The following is a 23,395-nucleotide window of genomic DNA, read 5'->3' as shown; positions in this document are numbered from 1 at the left end:
TCGTTTCGGATTGAGCTGTGGACGCGACCAAATTACTCACTCGTTGATGTCTCTGACATTGCAATCATTGCATCAAACTACCGCCATTGCATGAAGGATCTTAGTTACACAACTGTGTGGGGAATCCTCAAGCTTGGCTATCGTCAGCTCACCAAGAAAATGAATGTTCTGGGATTTTGTCAGTGGTTTGGTTTCGCATGACCATAAGAAAGCTCTCTCCACAAAGGATGGCAGCTAAGCTAATCTAGACTGGCAATATTAACAGTATATTTAGTTGCTTCAAGCCATCGATATATGGATATTTGTGTGCGTACGTGCGTGCTTCATATATTTTTACGTACGGGTAAAAATAGTGCATCTTCGCTACGCTGAAACCCCGTTTGTATCTGTTCCCGTGTGAAGTGGCCCTGTAACGATGCAACAATCGCCTAATTTTTTTATGCTATGATTGACGATTGTTTTGTGTTGCAAATTATGCAGGCGTTATGATAAATATAAACAAGAGGGGGAGATAGCGGAAGGGAAATATTTACGCTAGAGTATTAGTAAGTCGCAAAACTGCTTTCAACTAGGATTGCATTTGCGCTAATCTTGATCATAACGAAGCAGTGCTACTCTTTTCGAGGTTGTTGAGATTAAAAGATAGAGTTTTTTCGTTTATTTAAGCATCAAGAAAGTAAATGTCGTTCTGGAATTTTGTATGTGATTTGGTTTTGCTTGCCAGTAGCAAAACTTTCTCCACTAAGGATGATATTTGCGAGCACAAGAATGAATCATCAAACAATTATCGTTAAAAGATTTTACAATAAAAAAACATTTCAGGGCGACCAAACCGGTAGAATGGTTATTTTAAGATTTTCGTAGCATTATAAAATAATATCCGCAGTTATAAATAAGCGACTTGAATTAAACCACAGCGCAGTTCTACGTCAACAATGCGGTCGTGTCTTGAACACAACCTCCTATATTTTTTTGGTGAATTATCGGGTGATAACAAAGACAAAAGAACAATCTATAGATACGCACAAACAATAGTCAATTGGCGTATTTTGTCTGATAATTAGGTGGAGTTACGGTATCTGAATCATCCACTCATTTTCGGTTATATATTCGTGAATGGGTGAGTAGCATGACACATCCCCAATGGTTTACGTAATAAAAAAAAATAAAAAAAAAATAAAAAAATTGTACAAAATAATTTCAAGTTGCCATAACACCTTACGTAGAAACAGTATCAAATAGGTCCTTTTCAAAGCTTGCTATTGTTTGAAGGAATTATTCATTTCCTATTTATAACTAGCATAAGTACGGATAACTTTTCTTTCAAAAATTGATGACCTCATGGAATAGTTCTGTTAGAGGTCAACGGCTTGTAAATTTTTTTTCAGTCAACTTTATTTTGGAACGAATATTTTACAAAATAACAAATGACACAATCCTGGAGGCATCCTGAGCTTGTGATATCGATTTTATTCTACTACCCAATTTATTTTCCTTCCCGGTCCATTCTTCATATAGTGAATCCCTTTTCTTGGAGGATTTTCTTAATCCGAAATCACATAAACTCGAGAAGACGTAACATCACGAATATCCATTCCCCTTGTTTCGGTCATTCCACCCACTCACCCACCGCCCGTCGGAAAATCGGAAGCACCCACACACACACACACGCTCTCTCGCCGAGACTCGGCTCGTATTTCCAGTATTGTCGTCCTCTTGGCCAAGCTGATCCCAACACATACAATCGAGTTAATCCGAGGCATTATCCTTCTTCCATTGTGCGCGCCCGCTTCCACCTCTTGTTGGCGCTCCCGAAACTCAACCTCAAGAGGCGGCGATGGCAATTCCTTTCCTTCCGCTGGCGGTGGCCACAGGCACGTTCGTCGCGTCTGGAAAATCACGTGTAAATGCGTCCCGCGCCGTTCGCTTCCGCCGGCCGTAATAAAAGTAATCCCATCCCAAGCAGTAGCGGGGAGAGGGCAGACAAAACCAACTCTTTATCATCTCCGCTGGCACACGGATCCACACACACACACACATATACATGAATAGGCGCGCGCGAAGGTACGCACTCATCTCGTGCAGCGGGGATGACAACAATCCGCAGCTTCCTTCCAAGCAATGCCGCGCGCACACGGGTTAATCATTCTCATTCTCCCCGTCTCTGCCACCTCAGCTCGGTACCCCACTCCCAACCAGGGGTGGGAAAAGGAAATGATGACATCGTACGCGGGACTGAAGAAATGAAGATTACTCTCTTCAGTCAGCCAGCATAGCAGCAGCGGAATGAAGGGGCGCGGGGTCGTCTTAGCGCTGGCGAAAAAGTATAGGGAACGAAATAATGCTTTATCCTTTTATCTGGATTTGCTATAATCCCATCAAGTTTGGAATGGAAGCGAGTTGATGCGAGCAGGAGGATTTTTCGGGCGATTGTATATGTATGTATGCATAGGCCGTATGTATGTATGTATGTATGTATGTCGAGCGAGCGAGCGCGTTTTGTTTGGCACACAAGCAATGCGATCGACCACTATGGGAGATTTCCATACAAACAAGCGGACAAACATATTTTCATCATTTTTCAACACTTCTAATATTTTTTGTACCTGTTATGAAACCTGGTGTTTTTTTCGTTTTTGAGTTATTATTTCTCAAAGGTAACATGTTTCCTGTCTTCGTTCAACACTCCTATGCAACTAGACTAGATCTAGGCGTCTAGAATCCAATTTTTTGCAAGTGTAGTATTTTTTTTAAAAGAAGATGCTGCATGAAATCGGGGTTTTAAAAAAAATATATGTTGGTGCCAAATGTTTTAAAATTGCATGAGACGTCGAATCATCTCGATACTTTTTTTTTCACCAATCGGCCCTCTGAGATTTAATCTTTTTTCCTGAATACGAAACAAAACGTATAGATTAGGGTGCCAATGAAAATGGCCATCTTGATTTTCCATACGGGACTTACTGCGAAATGTTGATTTACACGATGAAATCCCTATGCAAAATATTGGCTCAATCGGACTTCATTTAGAAGTGACGCAGATGTCAAAATTTGAGTTTTTTGGAAACCGAAAAATCACCCAAGGGTAGAGTACATGAAGTTGGGATTAAAAAATAAATTCATGCCAAATGTCTTTAAATTGTTTGAAATTTCGAGGTTCATTGTCATCTTGAAAACATTTTTTTTTGTCAAATATTTACTTTTTGGTACTCGGTCTGAAGATTCAATTTTCGACACAATTTTTTTCTAGATAACAGTAGATCTTGACGTAGGTTGAGAGCGAACTACTGCGATTCCTACGAAACAACCAACAGAAGCAGCGTGAAGAAATAATACAATAACTCGCGAGATGCTATCATGAGCAACGCCGACACAGCCTTCGCTATTGCCAAGCTAAAATACAATGCCTAGTCATGACAGCACGGGTGTTCAACAAGAAGAAACAAATCTTCAATGAGCTTCATTACAATATTACACGGTTGAATAGCATTTTTTTTTTGCAATTTAATGGATTATCTCATACACACATTTCTAATTCGGTTAGTCGTCAAAATGCACCATCAGGGAATCATTCCTCGGAATTCGTAATTTTCTCCGAAATTCCAGATCCGTCTGCATTTCAACTGCTCCCTCTTATTCTGAAGTCCGATCGAGTCAGAATTGTCCGGGCGGATCGCAATTTTGCATCCTGTAATCCGTTCGACTCAAAGCCAAACGAGCAGTGTAAATGTGGCAACATTGCCACGCAATTCGACAAAGGCAAAGCTTCGTGTTCCAGTTCTGTGCAATGACAATGACAATGGATTTACGGAAAGTATGAACATACTCTTAAAACAAAAATTGTAAACGGAAATTAGATCTACCGTATCGATCATGTGCTCCATGTACCAGAGTAACACATTCTCTGCAAGTGGGGAAAATTTTGAGCCGAAATTGTGTCTGATAGCGATTTTACATTATAGATGAAGTTTTGGCAGAAATGTGAGAGAGTTTATAGAAAAATAGTTAAATTGGGATCAGGAATACGACTTCTAACCATTCAAATTACACGAAGTAATAATTTCCATTCGAGTTTCAAAAAAAATTCGGGTCTGCCAATCTGATAAAGAATGTATTGCTCCCTCTACAAATACGGACGTTTTTTTTGCATTCAGACAAAGTTGCCCACATTTGCATAGCACGATTGAATTTGAGTCGAACGAATTTCAGAATGCGAAAGTTGATTTCGATCGAATTTCAAATTCGGTTTCGGGAATATGCAGTTCGATATTGTCTCCACAAACATGAATCATGGCTCATGCGGTAAACTGAAATTTTCATGGCCTTGCATGCCAAATATGAACTGTACAAATCGTTTTCCTGAAAATTTCATCAACGATACGATCACAAACGTAGGCGGATATCCAATTTATCAGTAAAGATACACAATCGCATTGTTGACGTAGAACTACGCTGTTATTTTATATAAGTCGCTTGTTTATAACTTCGGATATTATGCTGTGTAATTTTAGAAATAACTGTTTAGTAGAATGGTTTCATCGCCCTGCTTGATGATTCGTTCTTGCTCTCGCAGAACAATTCACTAGCTGATCGTATGTCGCAACTTGTTTCATGTCAATGCATTGAAAATATACTTCGAACGCTATTCCGGTGGCTTTTTCACAATTGACATACACTCGGTTACAAGCGATTATATACTTGTTGCACCAGCACCATTATTCCACATCTCATAACTTTATCAATATATCTTTGACATCGGATGGAAACAATAACAATGACAATACTTACAAGTATCAAATACCATGCTACGTTTTATTTAGTATTTTCTCAGTGGAATCGCACCTTTAGGCATCGTTCGTACAACGTAATCCAAGCGATCGTCATAGCATGCATACAGAGTCATACATTGGTGGCTTGAAGCTACTAGAAATATAAACACTTCTCATCAGTTTGCGCTAATCTCAAAAGAAACGCTTCTGTTGATATTACTGGCCTCGAAAAAATTGCACTACTTTCTCATGCTCGAGATAAGCGCAACTGTTATCCTTAGTGGAGAAAGTTTTGCTACTGGTAAGCGAAACCAAATCACATACAAAATTCCAGAACGACATTTACTTTCTTGTTGACTAAATAAACAAAATAAACTCTTTCTACTAATCTCAACAATCAGTGATCTCTGTTCCAGCGTAGCGAAGAGTCACTATTTTTACGTACGGGCTATGAAGCACGCACATACTCACACAAATTTCCATATATCGATGGCTTGAAGCAACTAAATATACAAACATCTCCATTTTGCGCTCTTCTCAACAAAAGCCCTTTCTGTTAATATTGCCGGTCTAGATTAGCTTATCACAGGCAAAATTTCAGCACATTTTTTTTCTTGGTAAGCCTATGATAGCCTAGCTTGATGATTGCCCACACAATTGTGTAGCTCAAAACATTCATACAATGGCGTCAGTTTGATGCAATGATTGCAATGCCAGAGACATCAACGAGTGAATAATTTGGTCGCGTTCACGGCTCAATCCGAAACGAAGACATGTGATGGCGCCAAACAAGTTACTCGTCGACAAGTTGCCCGTTATTGACAGCTCTGTTCGGGAAAGCATACAAATGGACAGAACAAATGTATGAGAAAATGGAAACGCTTATAGTTTTCATGAATTTTAACCATTTACATGCCAGTGGATTGTAATGTATAGCATATCAAACAAATCTTAGGGAATTTCTGATTCGTTTGGTATGTAAATCGCCAAAATCCGTTCGCGGCAAAAATAATTATTAATGTTAATTTTATTTCATAAAAACGTGACCTATTTTCTGATTTTTTACCCTTAATGAAAGACGTAGGTCTACGTCAAAATCATTCACAAATATCAACAACGCAGACATTGACATTGAAAATCGTTGAGTGGAACGATTTGAATGCTCATTCTAATGTTGAGCTCTTCAGTTCGGTGAAAAGCAGTTAATACATTTGCATATTTTCTGGCGTATCTTTGCTTTCCCAATTCACGAACGGGACCCAGCAGTTAAAAATTTAGCCGTTTCGATAGACCCTCGATTAATTCTATAGATCGTTAAAATATTCACTCTTAAAATAAAAAATATTCCTTTGGAAAAAAGGTGACAGAACAACGTTTGCCGAGTCAGCTAGTAAGGTTATAATATATTTAAAAGTTATTCCGATATTTTGATCACAAATATTTTGACGTAGAACTACGTCTTTTCGGAAGGGTGCCAAATCGGAAAACAGGTCACGTTTTTATGAAATAAAGTTAACGTTAATAACTATTTTCACCGTGAATGGATTCTCATGATTTGCATACCAATCGAATCGGAAATTCTCTAAGATTTGTTTGATATGCTATACATTACAATCATTACAATTCGCTAATCTCTAAACGGATTAAATTCGTGAAAACTGAAAGAATTTTCTTTTTCCCATATATTTGTTCCGCCGATTTGTATAAACCCTGCCCGTATTTCGAATGCTTTTAACTCGAACATTTCTCAATAGATCGGAAAGATGTTTGCATCAATTGACAGGAAATATTTCTCCGCGTCTATCACAATAAATAAAATGATATTTTTCACGAGATGAACAAGTAATAACTGTAAAATGTCAAACGTCCTAACTGCCAAGTTTTCATTGGCCTGATTTTCGTTTTCCCCGACACAGACTTCAAAATCGATGTACCTGTGGAGATCCGATTTGCAAATATACATGCAAGTCGGGGGTATTTTTGTTCCCACCGAGCTGTGTTTCCCTAACACCGACTTCAAAATTAATGCGTCTGGGGGAATCCGCTTTGCAAATACATGCAAGTCGCGGGTATTTTTTGGTGTTGATTACTTTTGTACTCGCTTGTTTCCCTGAAACGTACTTTGAAACTTTTTTTTCGAAAAAGAAAATGATTTTTTTTTGCAATTTTTCATCGAATCATTTCTCGGTATCTCAGGCAAAGTATCTACTACAGTCCTGAAATTTTTAACTTATCTTAGTCGAAGTGTCTACTTGCTATAGGAAAACAGATCGAAACACAGTCACTTCTCCGATTTTTGTCCGCCTGAAATCCCACAGTGCCCGCGTGGATGACGCAACGTGAGGTGAGGTGAGGTAAACGAGAGAGAGAGGTGCATAAGCCGGGTGAACAGAGAAACGACTATTCGGCAAGGGGGAACCGCTCGCAGCATACGGCCACGGCGAGGAGATAGAATTAGGGATAAAGGATTTATATTATTTTCATCCGTGGTGTGGATATATTCCATTTCGTTTATCTTTCCTCTTAGGGCCGCACACTCTTGGCTGGGTTGTGTAGCCGGTGCTATTCCGACTGTGGTGGGATTGATAGAGGGAGCGAGCGCGCGAGAATGGGTGGAAGAGTGGCAGAGAAGAGGACCGTCGGATCGGGATTTGTGAAATGGGGGATTTACGCGACCCTAACGCCACGAGATACCGAGTTCAGGGTTGACGAAATTGCGCCAACTTTTGGTGCCGAATACCGCGCAAGGCAAGCGTCCCTTTCGGGGCCGGATCGCACTCGGGTATCGCTTTATCCCTAATCCAGATCCAAGTCTCGTGGTGTGGTGTTCCTTTTTTTGTTTGTATTCCTTGTCGTGCGGCAGCAGCAGCCGCTGCCGCCGCCGCCACAGTTTGGAAAACACTAGATGAGCGACGTTGTTTAGCACAAGTCGTCGAACGGGACGGACGTAGAAGAGCTCGGGAGGTTCGCGCGGAAACAAGTTTGTTTGTTGTGTGTACCTTGGTGCGGAATTTCGAAATCGAACACGGTTCGAACAACGGCCGGTGGTAACGCAGTGTTTACCTTTGACGGATGGTTGACAGTGAATAGTGAATTGTACCGAGTGAATGGATGACGAGGAGAAAAACGAACAGCAGCGGAAACAGGAGGAGGTGACGGAACCGAGCGAATCTCACACGCGCGAATCCTCACCCGACGCGGATATAACTCAAGGTTAGATGCATCTGATTGTCAACAAACGCACGGGAGGGGACAGCTATTTGCCTGCCTTAATTAATGGCAAACGATAACAATTTATTCAGTCCCGGCACCGTCGGAAAGTTTGGCTCATCAGAAAGAAATTAGAAAATGGGGTGTGATACGTGATTAGTTACAAAGCCAGGAAAGATGAGGGTAGGAGTACTCCTTATCCTCTCCCTGGATACGAATCGCAGATAAATAATACTTAAAATTTTGATTTATCGTCACCCAATTAGAAATTTTCCAACGTCTCGGAAATTTTTGCGGCAAGCCGTGATTTATGTCTGTTTATTTATCCAACGTGGCAACTCTTCTCCCGTGAAGACCCGGGCGGAATATCGAAGGTTGCGGCGGGTGCGGAGTGGTAGTAAATCCTTTTCTTATTCCGTCGCCCCCCTTCTCACACGAGAAAGGGTGGTGGGGGGCAAAGATTGCTGGTTAGGGTTAGCTGGAAGACGAAAAACTGACGAAAGAAAAATCCTTAAGAAGCTTTATCTATATCCTAACACAGATTCTTCAGCAGAGCAGACGGGCCACCTCCGCGCTCATGTTGGCACCCACACTCACACCCAGCTGAAACTCTTAAGCTTATCCTTTCTCTCGGGTTCATACGAGTACCGTGCCGGGCAGGAAGTGAGCGAACGACAGAGCCGACTAGGACGACGTATTGTTATGCGCTCTCGAGCAAGACGAAGGATCAGGATACTTCTCCCCGGGCCATTATCCCACCAGCTCACCGAGGCACACCATGTGGTACGCTCCGAAGCGGGAAGATAAGATTAAGTCTGAAATTCTATAATAATTTATAGAATTTGGATTTAAGAAAAGACGTAGAAATGGATTTTCCCTCCACTTCGGACGATTCGTTCGGGGAGAGTCTCCTCATGGCGATGTATGAATTTCGTTATAAAATCCTAGAATCAATAAATTCAAATCCTTTACCTCGTTCCCCCGGAGCGCCACTGGAGAACGTGATGGAGTATGTGTCAGACCTCCTATCCCCCAACCCCGTGACCCACACTATCCGCTAAATCTCGTGGCAGGACAATTTTAACCTTCGCTATCTTCCGTCGCTCTAGTCCCAGACCTTCCCCAACAAAACGGAGGAAGCTGGAAGATGATAGAGAAGATTAAAAACAACCGAATGGAGCCTTAGCCGCTTACACTCACACGCTCGCGGACCAGAAAGCCCAGAAACTTTTAGAATTAGAGCCGAATCGTGTTTTATAAAAAAGGATTTATTTGAACCCGAATAGCAGTCGAAAACAAAAGTACGCTTTTTAATCCTGTTCGTTTCCGTTGCCGCCTTTCTGCTCTCCTGCCCGTCCTCGGCACGGTGCTAGCACTCGGAATCTCGCGCAAGATTTGGCTCGGACTGAAACACCACCGCCATGCACCGCACATGAATTAGGGATAACGAAATCGAGAGAGAGAGAGCCAGTGGTGGTGGTGATGCTGCTGCTGCTGCTGCACGAAGCGTGGGGCGAAGAGAGAGATAAAAACAGCTCGCTTAATCCGAATAGCGGCACAAAGGAGCATGCTTCGGGGCACAGTGGGAGAGATTGGATAATATTCCTCCCAAAAATGAAATGATGCTAAGTTCTGAACACTAACAGCAGACCCATCCCATGAGGTTATGGACCATCGCACCAAGTTTCACATCGATTTTAAGGAGAAAAAAATATCATTACGGACTCCATTATATTAGGTTGGGGGATAACTTATTCATTATTTTCTCGTTGGCTGGGTTTAGTGATCAATATCTCGCGTAATATCGATCACACACACTAAAAATATCACAAGAGGGTTGTGTCCGAGACACGACCGCATAGTTGACGTAGGATTCCGTTAGGCTATCTGTTGATTTTGGATATGTTTGAAGAATTACATCGTTAAACTCTTTGATAATGATTTGGTGGCCTTCTGAAAATGGCCGTTTTGTTTGGTTGATGGGTATTGCTTGTTCACTCCACCAGTGTTTACCGAGTGATGATGACAGAAGGATGGTAAAAAGTCGTTGGATGGTGCGTATCAGATAAAAGATACCAAAGTGGAACGAGATATGATGAAAACCGCCCTGTTATCCTAGCCGAGGTGCCTCCTGTGTTATGTATGGATGAAATGAAGAAAAAAAAACCCTAATATAATATAAGATAATCACCAATACCGAACACAATTATCAATTTTTTCTCGTCAGTAAAAACATGTTACTTTAATATAGACAAAACATATTTGAAATGGTAAAGGTAATTTTTTTTATAATTTTTACTTTACTTTTTTACTTTCCAATGTGAATTTTAATTGGACTAACAACACCTAATACTATATGTAGAGCAAATCACTCTTTATCATATTTCTTCAGTTTTCTTATTTTTCTCACCGTATGAACTTATCTTCGGTGAGAATGAACACAACAAAACAGACAGCTTAAACCAAACGACCCGTTCTCGAGCAGGAACACACCTTGATTTTTATTTATGAAAATTGAAATAAATCGATTCATATTTCAAGTCATTTTTAACACTACTGCTACCTTATACAATTTTACATTTACACTTGTGCTAAATTTTTCACAATACACGATCGGTCATTGATATGTAATTTCACGAAGAAACCAACATTAAAGTTCCAAATTTAAATTTTATTTGCTAGAATTAATCGTATCACTCACCTTACTTGCAATATAAAAATGCCCCCGACTTTTTCCTTCTTCTTTTCCTAATTCTATTCTTTGTTTTTGAGAGGCTTCAAACTTTGCAGTTCATTCGCCTCTAAGCTCTTTTCCTTTGTTCACGGAGACTTTAAATCTTACGATTCATTCGTCTCCGCCTCGACTTTCATGTATTTATATGTATTTGCAATGTTTTGATGTCTCTGTAAGAAATACATTTCGGTAGGAACAAAAATTCCCCCTGATTTCATGCATTTGCAATGTCGATTTCCCCAAGCAGCTTGGTTTTGATGTCTCTGTTAGTGAATACAATTCGGTAGAAACAAAAACTCCTCCTACTTCCATGTATTTGCAATGCCGATTTCCCCCAGGCAGCTTGGTTTTGATGTCTCTGTTAGGGACTCGTCGCATGTGTCGTCAATTTCGACCAATCAGAAGCAAGTTTTTCTGTCAGGATAGGGGTTGAGATTTTTCAATTGTTTGATAGTTAGTTTCATGACATATATTATTTTCTGCAATGTAAAAAATTGTTATGGAGTGCCAAAATCGACTGACGTAAAAATTTCATCAATCCATCATGAAATGACTGAGCAATAAGCGTTTGGACAATTTTCACGATGTGCTCGGTTTTCGATTTTCAATTTGTACCCCAATATGTTCCCGAAAGACGTAATCCTACGTCAAAGGGCACTGGTCAAACTGCTCAATTTCAATGAAACTAACAATGTTAACGACTTTCAAACTAACAGCTGCGTCATCTGCTCTAATGGGACTATCCGTTCTCGAAATATGCGTCTTACGTGTGTCACTTTGTCACTGTGACTACCAGTATCATTAAGTCATAGCCCTGTTATGGCCCTAAATCTGCATCTCGAATGTCAAACAATGATAAATCTACATTTTTATTGCTTTTACGTCTCATATCAACTCTGTCATGTATATGAACATAAATGAAACATAGGATTAATGAAAGCATGCAGACACGAACCAGCCCAGGAGGCTGAACAAAAAAAAATAGTGAAAGCGTTTTATACACATTTATACATTTACAAGCATTAAGAAAAATAATTATTATCGCTGATACTTAAATAAGGTTTTTGTTTGGGTGTTGTAATATTAAATGTAAGCGGTTTTTGAAAATTATTTTAAGAAGAAGAAGAAGCAGTAGGATTTCAAAAGCCCCATATTTCGTCTTTTTATCCTTATATCCACCCTATATGATGCTTATCAATGCTTTGTATGTGTTGACTTACGGATTTTCTCAGGACTTACTGATTACTTGGATAGCAGACCCATCGTACATCGTCCCGCCCGAATTTGTTTGTTTGATTTAATTCTATTTGAAAACTCCAATCCCCTCCCGAAATGTTACGGTCTGCTTTGTAAGTTGCACAATATTTAAATTACGTCCTTAAAAACAAATTAAGAAAGTTCGAACGTCCGTTATTTTTCACGTTTGTCGTCTTGGGTACACTTCACATAACGTGGCTTTCTGGCATATGAGCTCGGAAGAATTGTCAAACGACCAATGTGTTTCACAATCCCTCCTAACTTATTGCGTCTTTCAAATGTAGGTACTTCTAGGGAATCTATGTTCCTCATTCCCTAGTGGCAACAATGATGGTGTACTGCCTTTTAGTTGTGAATAGAATGGATAAACTTGTCGATAACAATAATGCATATTGTATCTCAAAATGCCCCCTTTCGATATTTGTTTATGTGTTTAAACAAATAGTAATATGTGCAAGCAATGTCTGGGGAATATAGGGGGAGAGGTATAACCTCCCAATTCACTCTTTTTGACCGTCTCGAGTAGCTTCTTAATAAACTTAGTTTTTGAGGAATTTGTTATTGTTTGTAGTGAATGAAAACGTTGTCAAACCACGATGCATTAGTTATTTTGCAATTTGGCACTCTCATTCAAACTGTGACCGATTTTACTCGAGACGCACCCACCATGCGAACTTAGTAACTGCTAGAGCGGCTTCTCCCCCGGCTCCATCAGCAGCAGCGAATGAACTGAGATAAACACGTTTCGTCGGTACAAACGAAGCAATAGCAATAGTATAGGGGAAAACATAACTATTATCACCTACTGCCCAACCCTTCATTCTCTGTTCACTCTGTTGATCGCTTCGGGACACTATCTAGTGAAACATATGATTTGAGTGAAACGAATAATAAAAAGAAGTGGGACTCGAAAAATCTAACCTACGAGCTTTGGATCCCCGGAGAGCGTAAACAAAACAGGAAGAAAAAATGCCCGTTATTGCCAGATCGATAGCGGCGCCCATTTGTGGCCATCGGACGTGAATGGACGCAATTTTAGCAGCAGCAGCAGTGCCATTTTGGTCAGCGCCGTTGACGCCTAATCCTAGCACAAGCTCCACGCTAATACTCTAATTCCTAGTATGTGTTAATCTTGTTCCCCGCTCGTAGCACTGCTTTCGTCCCCTTTTTCCGCCCATTCCGTCTCGGATGGCTATTTCCCCAGCAAGAAACGAGCATAGATTCAAACAGATGGGAGGCAATGAACGAGAGGCAATGATGGATAATAAAAATAATCGCCTTCTGGGTGCGCTGTGGGTCGGTGCTGCTATTTTGGCGCGCTCGGTTTTACCGCCACACGGTAGCAGCAGATGGGTGTCGGGGCGATGGAGATGGACTCACAACATAACGAGAGCAAGAGTGGTCTCTGGATCAGAAATTCGAAGAGAGCGGGCGAAAAGAGTTATGTTGGATTCGTGGATTCTCCTGGAGAGTGAGAACCAAGCTGAGAGATCATCCATTGGGAAAGTTACAGGTAGATTGAACATATGTTTGGAAACACAATGAAGTGCAAAAGGTTTGGAATGGACCAACAAATTGATGCAAATGGTATATATATGGGTAATAAGAGTGAAACGGTCACCCCGAATTGTATTTACGTCATCTTTGAGGTGAAGGTGGAAGGAAGCCGCAATGGCGCTTATTTCTTTCATCTCTCTCCTTTACCCCTCGCCCGATATGCAAAGAAATTCATTAATTTTGCGAAACAGTGTGTAGAAAATTATCGTTTTCGCACATTTCCAATCATGTAATATCATCCAAACTCTAATCGATTACTAACAAGATATTAAATTCGCATCTGCCGTCGCAATGTACAATTTAAAAAGGTCGGGAAACTCGAGCTAGTGCTCTGAAAGTTGAATTTTAATTTTTCAATTTTCCGCAATGGTTTTGTTTCTACTGGTGAAAGCATCGTTATTTTTTCGACACTGATGTCAGACAACATCATCGAAACAGCTATGAAAACCACTCAATAAAATGTTCCTGAGTCATAGCGTTTCATGCCATTAAAATCAATAAAATAAAATTGTGTTGATATCAATACAATTATTGTTTTTACGTTCAATGGATCTATAATGCAAGTTTTAGCAACTTCAACATTGGCTAAGAAAATTGTATTGCAGAGCTCGGAACATTGCTACGGCTGCCTCTGCTCTCAAAAAATAGTAAACGGAAAAGTATTACATTCAATCAAAATGCCTCGGCCAACGAAGAGAAGGGTTAAAGCTCTCCAACATGAATATGTGAAAAAATACGATGAACGAAGAAAAATATTAAGGAATTATCAACATCCAGTTACTGTGCGGAACAACTTGTTTATACCAATAGAGCCCCAATTCGCATATGTTATAAATTTGCTTACGCTCGCGTATAATAAGAATTGTACTTCACCTTCTATATATATTTATATTTGGAATTGTTCATCGGAACATATCGTTCGTACATTTTACTTCAGTATTGAATTGTTATTTTTTTCAAATGTATTCTAAGACTCGTTTCAATGAAGCGCCACTCAGTCTGTTAAGTGAATTAATCTATTTACGTACCAAAACGAAAACAAGCGGAGTGCTTTGCTCTTCTCTCACAAACACTATTAACCCTTGAAAAACACGTGATTTTACCTCTACTACCACATACATATCTCACATCCAGTAGAATGACAGCTTTACGAATGTTTGGCAGATTTTATATAGAGTACAATAGATGTGATTCAAAAACCATATGAGAATATGTAAAATGAAATCCAGGAGAATTAATTAATTAATAAAACAATGCTATACTTCATGTCTCTTTGACAACACGCACAACCACAAGCCAAACATGATAGAGGCGCATGAACTCAAAAGTTTAAAGCATCTCTAAAATAATGAACAGAATGGAACAAGCCAAACTAATCGGATATTGCGCTGTCAGTAATCACATATTAGGGTTCCTGCAAGTTCTCTCAAGGGATAAAAAAAACTTCAAATGGCATATAAAATTAAATGAATTTATATCTGCCTTCAAAAATGTTTTTTTTTTCACCACGAATTCGCAAGAACTTTCTTAACAACCCAAAATGAACTATCCGGATTTCTTCCTGATTTTTATTTTAATTCTTCCTGATTTTTGAAAATTATATTCGACAAAAATGAGTTTTACCGAGAAAAAAATTGTTCAGATTTCGCTCAAATCTATGATTTTACTATTCGAAAATTGTAGATTAGTTTTTTTTATTTCAAGTTTAACCCTTTGTGGTCGTATTAAATGTTGATGAGGGTGTCGTACTGGTCGAAATTATTGTACGAGCAACTGTTTTATGGAACCAACTTCCCGTTGCTATCAATAGTATTCCGTCTCGAAGAAGGGTTCCATCTTGAGTGTAATGGTTGGCTTAATGGAAGGAATTAGTTGTATACTAGTATTAGTTGTATTATATATACTTTAGTTGTAGAATGAACTTTTTAGTATGATCTTGCTTCGCACAAATATGCAACCGATTGTAGAAATTGAAATAAATGAAATGAATTAGTTTCCCCTGAAAGAGCATATATCACTATATGTATCATGTAAGATTATAAAAGCTAAATAAGGTCTGTTTATTTCTTGTGAATTTTAAATATGCATTTACTGAACAACGTGTTTTTATATCACAAATATATTTTATAATTTTCCTTTGTGTATATCACACGAGAATAAACTCAAGTGGTTCGTAACAGCCTACGGCTGAAAGTCTCTCGAATAAAGTCAATGAACCTACAAGACATTCCACCAACTTTCGTACGCATTTTGGTATTCCTCCCCAGTTCATATCGTAGTTGAAAATAAAATTTGGATTACTATAACTGTTGTATCCGATGTATCGTAGCTATTCAGCAACGTGACTATCCTCTTATGTTTCCTCGCTAATTATACTGTGTACCGTTACCCATTATTCATAGAAGCACCATATTAACTCGTGAACAGGTTCACCATACATTAAGATTTGTTAAGAAAAAGTTTAAATTGATACATGGCTGAATAATGTATAACCTTGATACATGGCTGAATAAAGTATGATTCCTTGCTGTGATGGCTGAGAGCAGACAAACGACCGCAAAGAGTTAAAGTTTAACATCCTAAATTAGGGTAGTCTGAAAATTCGCCGTTTTTATCGATTAAAACAATTTTTGGAATGTCGAATCTTTTGAGGCTAGCAAATGAAAAAAATATTGAGTGAATTTTCTGTGAAAAAAACAACTGAAGTGCACTCCAAACTTCTACTTTAAGGCAAAACATTTAAAAGTGTTTGTTCCTTGTGATTCGTCTCTAGCTGACTATATCATTTTTGGAGAGTTGAGCTATTTTTGCACAACATATTAAAAATTCAGAATAAAAGTTTCTTTCGTTTCTGAAATACTTTTAAACTTTTCTTCATTTATTTCGACGAGTATATTCATTTATATCTCTAGTGCCGCTTCATCGAGTTTCGATGTTTTACTGAAAATAAAAGTTATTGTAATGCAACTTTTCCAGAGAAATATTTATATCTTTGTAGTGGTGTTCGAGGTGTCGAGACCACATTTAGGTTTTTTTAAGCTGTAGCTTTTGCTACGATAGGCGGATTGTTCAAAGTTGCGTTGTCGTTTAGAGACGTATGAGCAATTGAGAAAAAAATGGGGTGTTGAAAACATTAAACCATTGATTTTGGAAAAAAAACGATTTGTAATTTCTTTCTAATGTGTGAAACCCATTCACTGCACATGAAGCTAATCAATTAACTGCTAAACATGAAGCTAACCAATTTACAACACCGCCCGTTCAGATAATGAAAATAACTAGAGCATAGCAGTACAATTGACTTTTCACCGCCAACCACAACAGGAATTACATACATCTTTCCGCAGTGGCAACAGCCGCTGGAAACTTGAACCGAAACCAACCGGCGGTCGGTCGGAGGCCGATGATGGGCCGTAATTGGCAATATTCAATTAAGAGTCCTTCCCGCCAAAGCAATCGGAAACCCTTGCTTACCGGTGAAAAAGGTTTTGCTAATGTCCAGACTGAGGTTTATTTTCCAGCTCCCAACACGTTGCATAAGCACGAAAGAAAAGGATTATAAATTTTAATACTCTTTATGCTTTGAAATCGCGCCTGAACATACTCACACACAGGCACATACGCGGTGGAATCTTGTAAGGAGTGTTCCACCGGATTGACCGTGTGACCGGACACACGGTGCTGCGCTGCCTTAAAGGTTTCCCTCTGCGGGAAGGAAGCAATGAGCGCTCACTGATCCGAGCGAAGACGTTTTGCAAATGAGGCTATGTATTAGTAATGATATAATGTGATTAGAAATATTTACACCCGGCCACCGCCCGGTGTGGAATGGAGGCTAATGCTTTTTCCATGGTGCCGGATTGCAACCCCAACGTGATTTGCTCCAACTGTTGCTGTCAGATATTGCAGCGATTACAGCAGGCAGTTATCGATCACTGAAGCTAGTATTCTAAACAAATGCGTTAAAATAGCTCACCATGTAATAGGGAGTCGATGGAATTCAGAAGCTCATCAAGTTAGAACATTATTAATATAGTGTAATTTTAATTTCGAAGCCAGTACAAATATTTACTCAGTAAAAGTAACACTGTTGGCGGCGAGTCAACCGGATCCATCCTTTCAGCTAATCTTCCCTATTGGAAGAATCATAACAGTCGTCATAATTAAATTAGTTTTTCAATTTGCGAAAACCAATCGCTCCAGGGTGCGAACAGTTTATCGCCGCGTATCGAAACTTTACACTCGAACTCTGGGGATATTTGAGTTTCGAACTGCCAGTAGTCTCTGACGTTTATGTGCAAATCAAATGAGTGAGGATCCGATAATCAAGAAACGATTTCGGTCCTCACTTCGGTCCCGATGGAGGAAAGCGTTTCGAACGTGAGACTCACTTTCCGACCTGTCGCTCCTGCGAATGTGGATTTGGAAATCTCACGTGTATCTATCTGTCACTACGAGTATTGCCGCTACCGGTTGCGTTAGAATTGGTAGAGCAAATTCGCTTCCCTATAGGATTAAGGCATCCAGTTGGATTTGTCGGAACATCCTCAATACAATACTCCGACTGCTGCTTCTACTGCTGCTGCTACTGATGGTGGGAGCGATTGTCGGCACGCACTTTTGTTAGCAACCAAGATGTTTCTTTAATCGACAGGGGTTCACCTAATAACTGGAAATATAATTGTGAGCAGAAGTTCAAAACATTAACCTGTATATTGAATTTTCTCTGCATGTCTGCTCTACCAAAATATCTACCTGCTAAGGTTTGGGCATCCCACGGAGGGGGAAACTATAAAGATCTCTTCCTATAAAGCATCGGACGAATATATCATTCTGAGCATCGAGCTCACCCTCCTTCCGGTTTCGTTTCAAACGGTCACCGCAGTCTGTCTGCTCGAAGACGATGATTCTAGCTCTAAGATAATTTCTTATGGTTCTTCTCCGAGTGATATTGCGTATTTCGGTAAGATTCGATTGGATCTCGAACAAATCTCATCTTGCGACGTTGTCTTTGAACGAAACGACAGACTACCGTTCGGTGCGAGCTTCTGTCCAAAATTGTCCTGTCAACGTTACCGATATACGACGGCGACTGCTTAAGACGGTTAGGCTCTGATGCTTCCCCGGGGGGGAAGAAAACTGTATGCAAGAGCACACATCAGCTCGACCTCTGACACGAAAGACTTCGCAGAATCTAAAATGCATGTATTTTCCGGCTGAAGCTGGGAATTTAATAAAAATCAGAACTTTCCTATCTTTCGGTATTTTCGATCGATGAATGAATGATTTATTCTCGTACGTTCTTGTGAAAGAAAGTGTGCACTCAATCAGTCATGAAGGTCTTAAACTGCATTTATTTGAAGAGAGCAAAGCCTAATGAACTGGCAAAAATCTTGCCAATGTTGTTCGTCTTTCCACCTCTTGCGAACAGGGCAGAACAACAACCCACTCGTAGTTCGGTGGAGCAACAAGGTATCACTGCTCCCGGTGGAAAATCCGAAGCAACGGCCAATGGGTGAAAGTCGTTGCACTCCTCCGGTGTATCATATTTTGTTTAATCTTTAATCCTGCCTTATTTTGTTACCGACGACGAGATGTTGGGGGTATTTCGTTTCCTTCCGTGTGTTGTTTTGCTCGCTGTCGGCTGTCCGAAAGGGGGGAATTTTGTATCGACGTTTTTTATTCAATTTGTTCATTTTCATGATTGTAAATAAAATATTTAAAGGATGCAATGTATGAATATATGTTAACCTACTAAAGCATACATCTTAAGTCTATTTTTACACAAAGTGTTTTAATAGCAAATTCTGTTCCATGCAGTCACAATTTTTTGTGTAAAAATGATGGATTTTTTGCCTACAAGCTGCTATAAAATAAAAATTCACCTAGAATGTTAGTGGAAGTTTACGACAGCTTAAAAGCGGAAATTTTGATGTGAGGAACGAGGAACGTGGAAAATCACCCATAAGTGTATGGAGACGCCGAATCCCAAACGGACGGAAGGCGACGTTCAAACTCAGCAACAAAATGCAGAACAATTAAATGTGAACCAATCATTCGTTTCTCGAAATTTCAAAACCATTGGAGAGATTCTGAAGTTTGGAAGATGAGTTCGACACGATTTGACCGACAGACAACCATGCTCTGCTTAAAATACTTCCGGAATATCAGAAAAGACAACAAAAAGTGATTTCTTTTGATGACAATATCCCGTAGCATCGAGCAAGACAGGTCAGGGAAACACGGGGCATGCGGATTATTTACCAGACTTGGCCCCTTTATCATTTGAGATCGATTTCTCTGTTACGGACTCTGTTGCTTCATACTGGCTCTACATCAAAAAGTACGCTACGGTAGACGATTCTGATGGTTTCATTTGAATGATGAGAAAATTTAGTACAGGATATAGTAGTGGAACAACTAAATTAGTGAATTTTTAATAACATTTTGGAAGTGAAACACTTAAAAGTTAATAATTTTTAATGTGTTATTATTAGTTTTATCCTAAAAATTTATATTAAACTAGATTGTTTCTATCAATTAAAATGAAGTTCTTTAACCGCTCCAAAATTTGTTCTTTGACGCACAACTTCTATATTTCTTAATTTGGCTGCAATATCGATATAAACAATTCATGGTGAAAATTCAAGCAAAATATTCAAAAATCACGATTTTTACCCCACAGTGCATGTAATGGCCACTCAAACTTCACCTTAAGTCATATTTGGAATATAAAAAAATATTTTTTTTCCAAACTGAATATAATCGAGTCCAAAATTGTATATAATCGAATCACATATAATCGAGTCTGTATATAATCGAGTCCGACCTGTACTGTATTTTATTAGTCAAATCATTTCATTTGATACCAATATTGAGGGGATTACAAACAAATACATAGTCGAGCATTTTGTGGCGGCTACTTTTTCGAATTTATGTTGTTTATAGTGTAGTGTGTTCTCCAAATCAAGCCATTCAGCCATTTTTTTTGCGGCGGCCAAATTGAATTTTTCAAGATCATGGAATACGCAGTTTTATAATGACAGTAAAATTAAATGTATGTTCCAAATTTCAGATCAATCATTCAACAGGAACGGGGTCAATTTTCTATTAATGTGGGACAACCCAACAAACATTCAAACATACATAGAAACAGGTCAAGCTGAATGAAACCATTCAAAAAGTAATTAGTTGTTTGGGGACATCGGCCATCTTGAAATTGGTTTTTTCATTATCTGCTATGTTTAACTAGTCGAGAACTTCCTTTTGATACATTTTTGGGCATTTTTCATGAATAACTGTGTTATACTAGTCTAGCCCTTTCATTTGATACCCATCTTAATGGGGTTGTGAAAAAAATATATATTGCGCCATCTTGCGGTGGCGGCCATTTTGGATTTGCATTTTTCATAAATAACTGTGTTCTACTAGTCAAGCACTTTCATTTGATACCAATATTGATGGGGTTCTGAGAAAAAATGTAATCCGCCATTTTGTAGTGGCCGCCATCTTGGATTTGCATTTTTCATAAATAACTGCATTCTACTAGTCAAGCCCTTTCTTTTGATACCCATATTAGCTATTCAATATAGAATTACTATACAAGTTCTTAAAAATTTCCGAAAATCAAAAATATATTTATATATAATCGCAATTTCACTTTCAACGTTAATTTTCGAATCCAATACATAATCGAATCACAAAAAAGGTATTTTTATAATAATGTAACAATTGTTTTCTTGAGATTCGATTATGTATAGGATTTGAAAATAATTGTTTAAAAAAAATGGCCGGCTATATATAATCGAGTCCAACCTGTACTACGGATAATCGAGTCTAAAATTCCGGATAATCGAATCCCGGTTAATCGAGTCACGGGTAATCGAGTCTCCGGATAATCTAGTCCGACCTGTATTATTCTTCAAGTTACCAATATGGTTGGCGCGTAAAAAAAAAACAAAAAACATTCGGGACGACTAGGGGTAAGGCAAACAGTTTTTAACTGTTGAATTTCATAGTTGTGGTGATGGGTACCCTTCGCCATGTCATTCTATTTTTTAACCACTCTATTGAAGACATGTCAAAAGTACAAAATGTGAGCAAAACTGATAATTATGTCTGATTCTGCTTTTGGATATATTTTGTTCGACCTCGACACTAAGCATTTATTGGAGGTTTAATTTCAAAGTTTGAATCACAGGGTGTCATATTGTCATCTAAGTAAGTCAACATCGACGCGATGTTAGGTATGTTAACATTGTGAATGATTCAAATACTCATACTGGTTGGGTAAGCCGGGCATCTTTTAGTATGGATATGACGGGCAGTGAGTAGTAATGCAAAGAGTATCCAACTCGCGTTCTGTTTTTTCTCTCTGTTAACATTTCAGCTGCTGGTCAAATAAACGATGACAGAGAGAAAAGTATTATTATCCCTTCTACGAGCGATAACGCGTCGAGCATTACATTGCATGTTCCAATACATTACAAACTGTTATCAATGTTTGATAAAAATGTGAAACTCGTGACTTACCGTCTTTTTGATATCCTTCAAACATTTCCTGATAAAATCGGCTGTCGTACCTTGCGATCGATATAACTCATCATCACAAGAGAACGGATGATTAGATTTTAGCTGTCTTTATGTGTTCGTCTTAATTCGTTTCTTGTGGAAACGAAACGGATGTCTTAAGATGGTAGAAATAGTGATTTTTCCTGTATCGTGAAATCTGTCAACCAAATATTGTGGAATACGGCTTTAAAAGATGAACGCTTCTTTCGCGATAAATTCCGTAAATTGCCGGAAAGATGGGAAAGAAAAGTGCCTAGCGATGACCAATATTTTGAATAATGTATTGTTTCAATTTGTTATTCAAATAAATGTGTTTCTCATGTAAATAAATTATGTACACAAACTTTTGACGTAGGACTACGTCTAACCGGAAGATATAGGGTGTGAAATGGAAATCTAGGCACTGAACAAGTAGGAAAAAATGCAAGATTTGGAACGCTTACAACTCGAGCATTTCTCAATAGATCGCAAAGGTTTTTGCATCAATTGATAGGAAATATATCTACGCATCTATCATAACGAATAACATTTCATTTTTCTTGAGATAAATAATTGAATAATTGTGAAATATCAAGCATTGTCAAAATGCACTATATGCCCATTTTTGATTGGTCCATTTTGTGCTCCTCAAATCGTACCGACCAAAACGGGCAACCAGAGCAGCAGCGAAATAGAATGAATCACGATTGGAAAGGAAAAAGAAAAAAATGAACGAAACATTGGTCGCAGTCTCACACATGCGTAATTCTCGAGCCAGCCAGTCAGCCTAAAAATCCCCGCTCCGCTGCCGTAACGATCATTCTTTGTGTGGACACCGACTGGACAACATCGTTGCTGGACGAGCTGGACGGCGAGGGATCGAGTGCCTTTCTCAAGGCAAGAGGGCGGAGGTGGTAGCGCTGGAGTAGAGTAGAGTAGAGTTTTCAAAGGGCCTTTCTCAAGGCTAGAGACGAATGAACTGCAAAAGTTTAAAGTCTCTATAATACAATATCTTCCTTCCTTCCTTCCGTAACGATCATTCTCATTCAAACCGTACACTACATCGGTTCGCATCACAACACATCAACAAACCAACCCAAGCAGTCATGTCTGGACATGGTAAAGGAGGAAAAGTGAAGGGAAAGGCAAAATCCCGCTCGAACCGTGTTGATCTGGAGTTTCCCGCAAGGGTAGCTAGGCCGAGCGCGTTAGTACCAGTGCACCAGTCCACCTAGCCGGCGTTATATAGTTACGGTCGCCGAAGTGATCGAGTTGGCTGGCAAACCTACTCGCGACGATAAGAAAACCCGGAACAGAA

General features: G+C 39.2%; 1 protein-coding gene across 2 annotated transcripts in view; it reads left to right on the top strand.

Moving 5' to 3' along the window:
* Positions 1-23,395, top strand: part of LOC129767289 (homeobox protein dve-1) — a 223,780-nt gene that overhangs the window by 150,158 nt on the left and 50,227 nt on the right. Inside the window, exon 1 of one of the 2 annotated variants that reach the window (XM_055768003.1) lies at positions 7,709-7,982. The exons of the other annotated variant lie outside the window; for it this stretch is intronic. Within the exon in view, the coding sequence (XP_055623978.1) occupies positions 7,877-7,982 (106 nt within the window). The 5' untranslated portion in view covers positions 7,709-7,876. Of the gene's footprint in view, positions 1-7,708; positions 7,983-23,395 lie in introns of those variants that run through there. 2 annotated transcript variants of the gene reach the window in all.

The sequence above is a fragment of the Toxorhynchites rutilus genome, chromosome 2 (genome assembly GCF_029784135.1).
Source record: "Toxorhynchites rutilus septentrionalis strain SRP chromosome 2, ASM2978413v1, whole genome shotgun sequence".
Classification (NCBI taxonomy): domain Eukaryota; kingdom Metazoa; phylum Arthropoda; class Insecta; order Diptera; family Culicidae; genus Toxorhynchites; species Toxorhynchites rutilus.
Note: the sequence above shows the minus strand (reverse complement) of the source record. Positions and strands in the feature narration are given on the sequence as shown.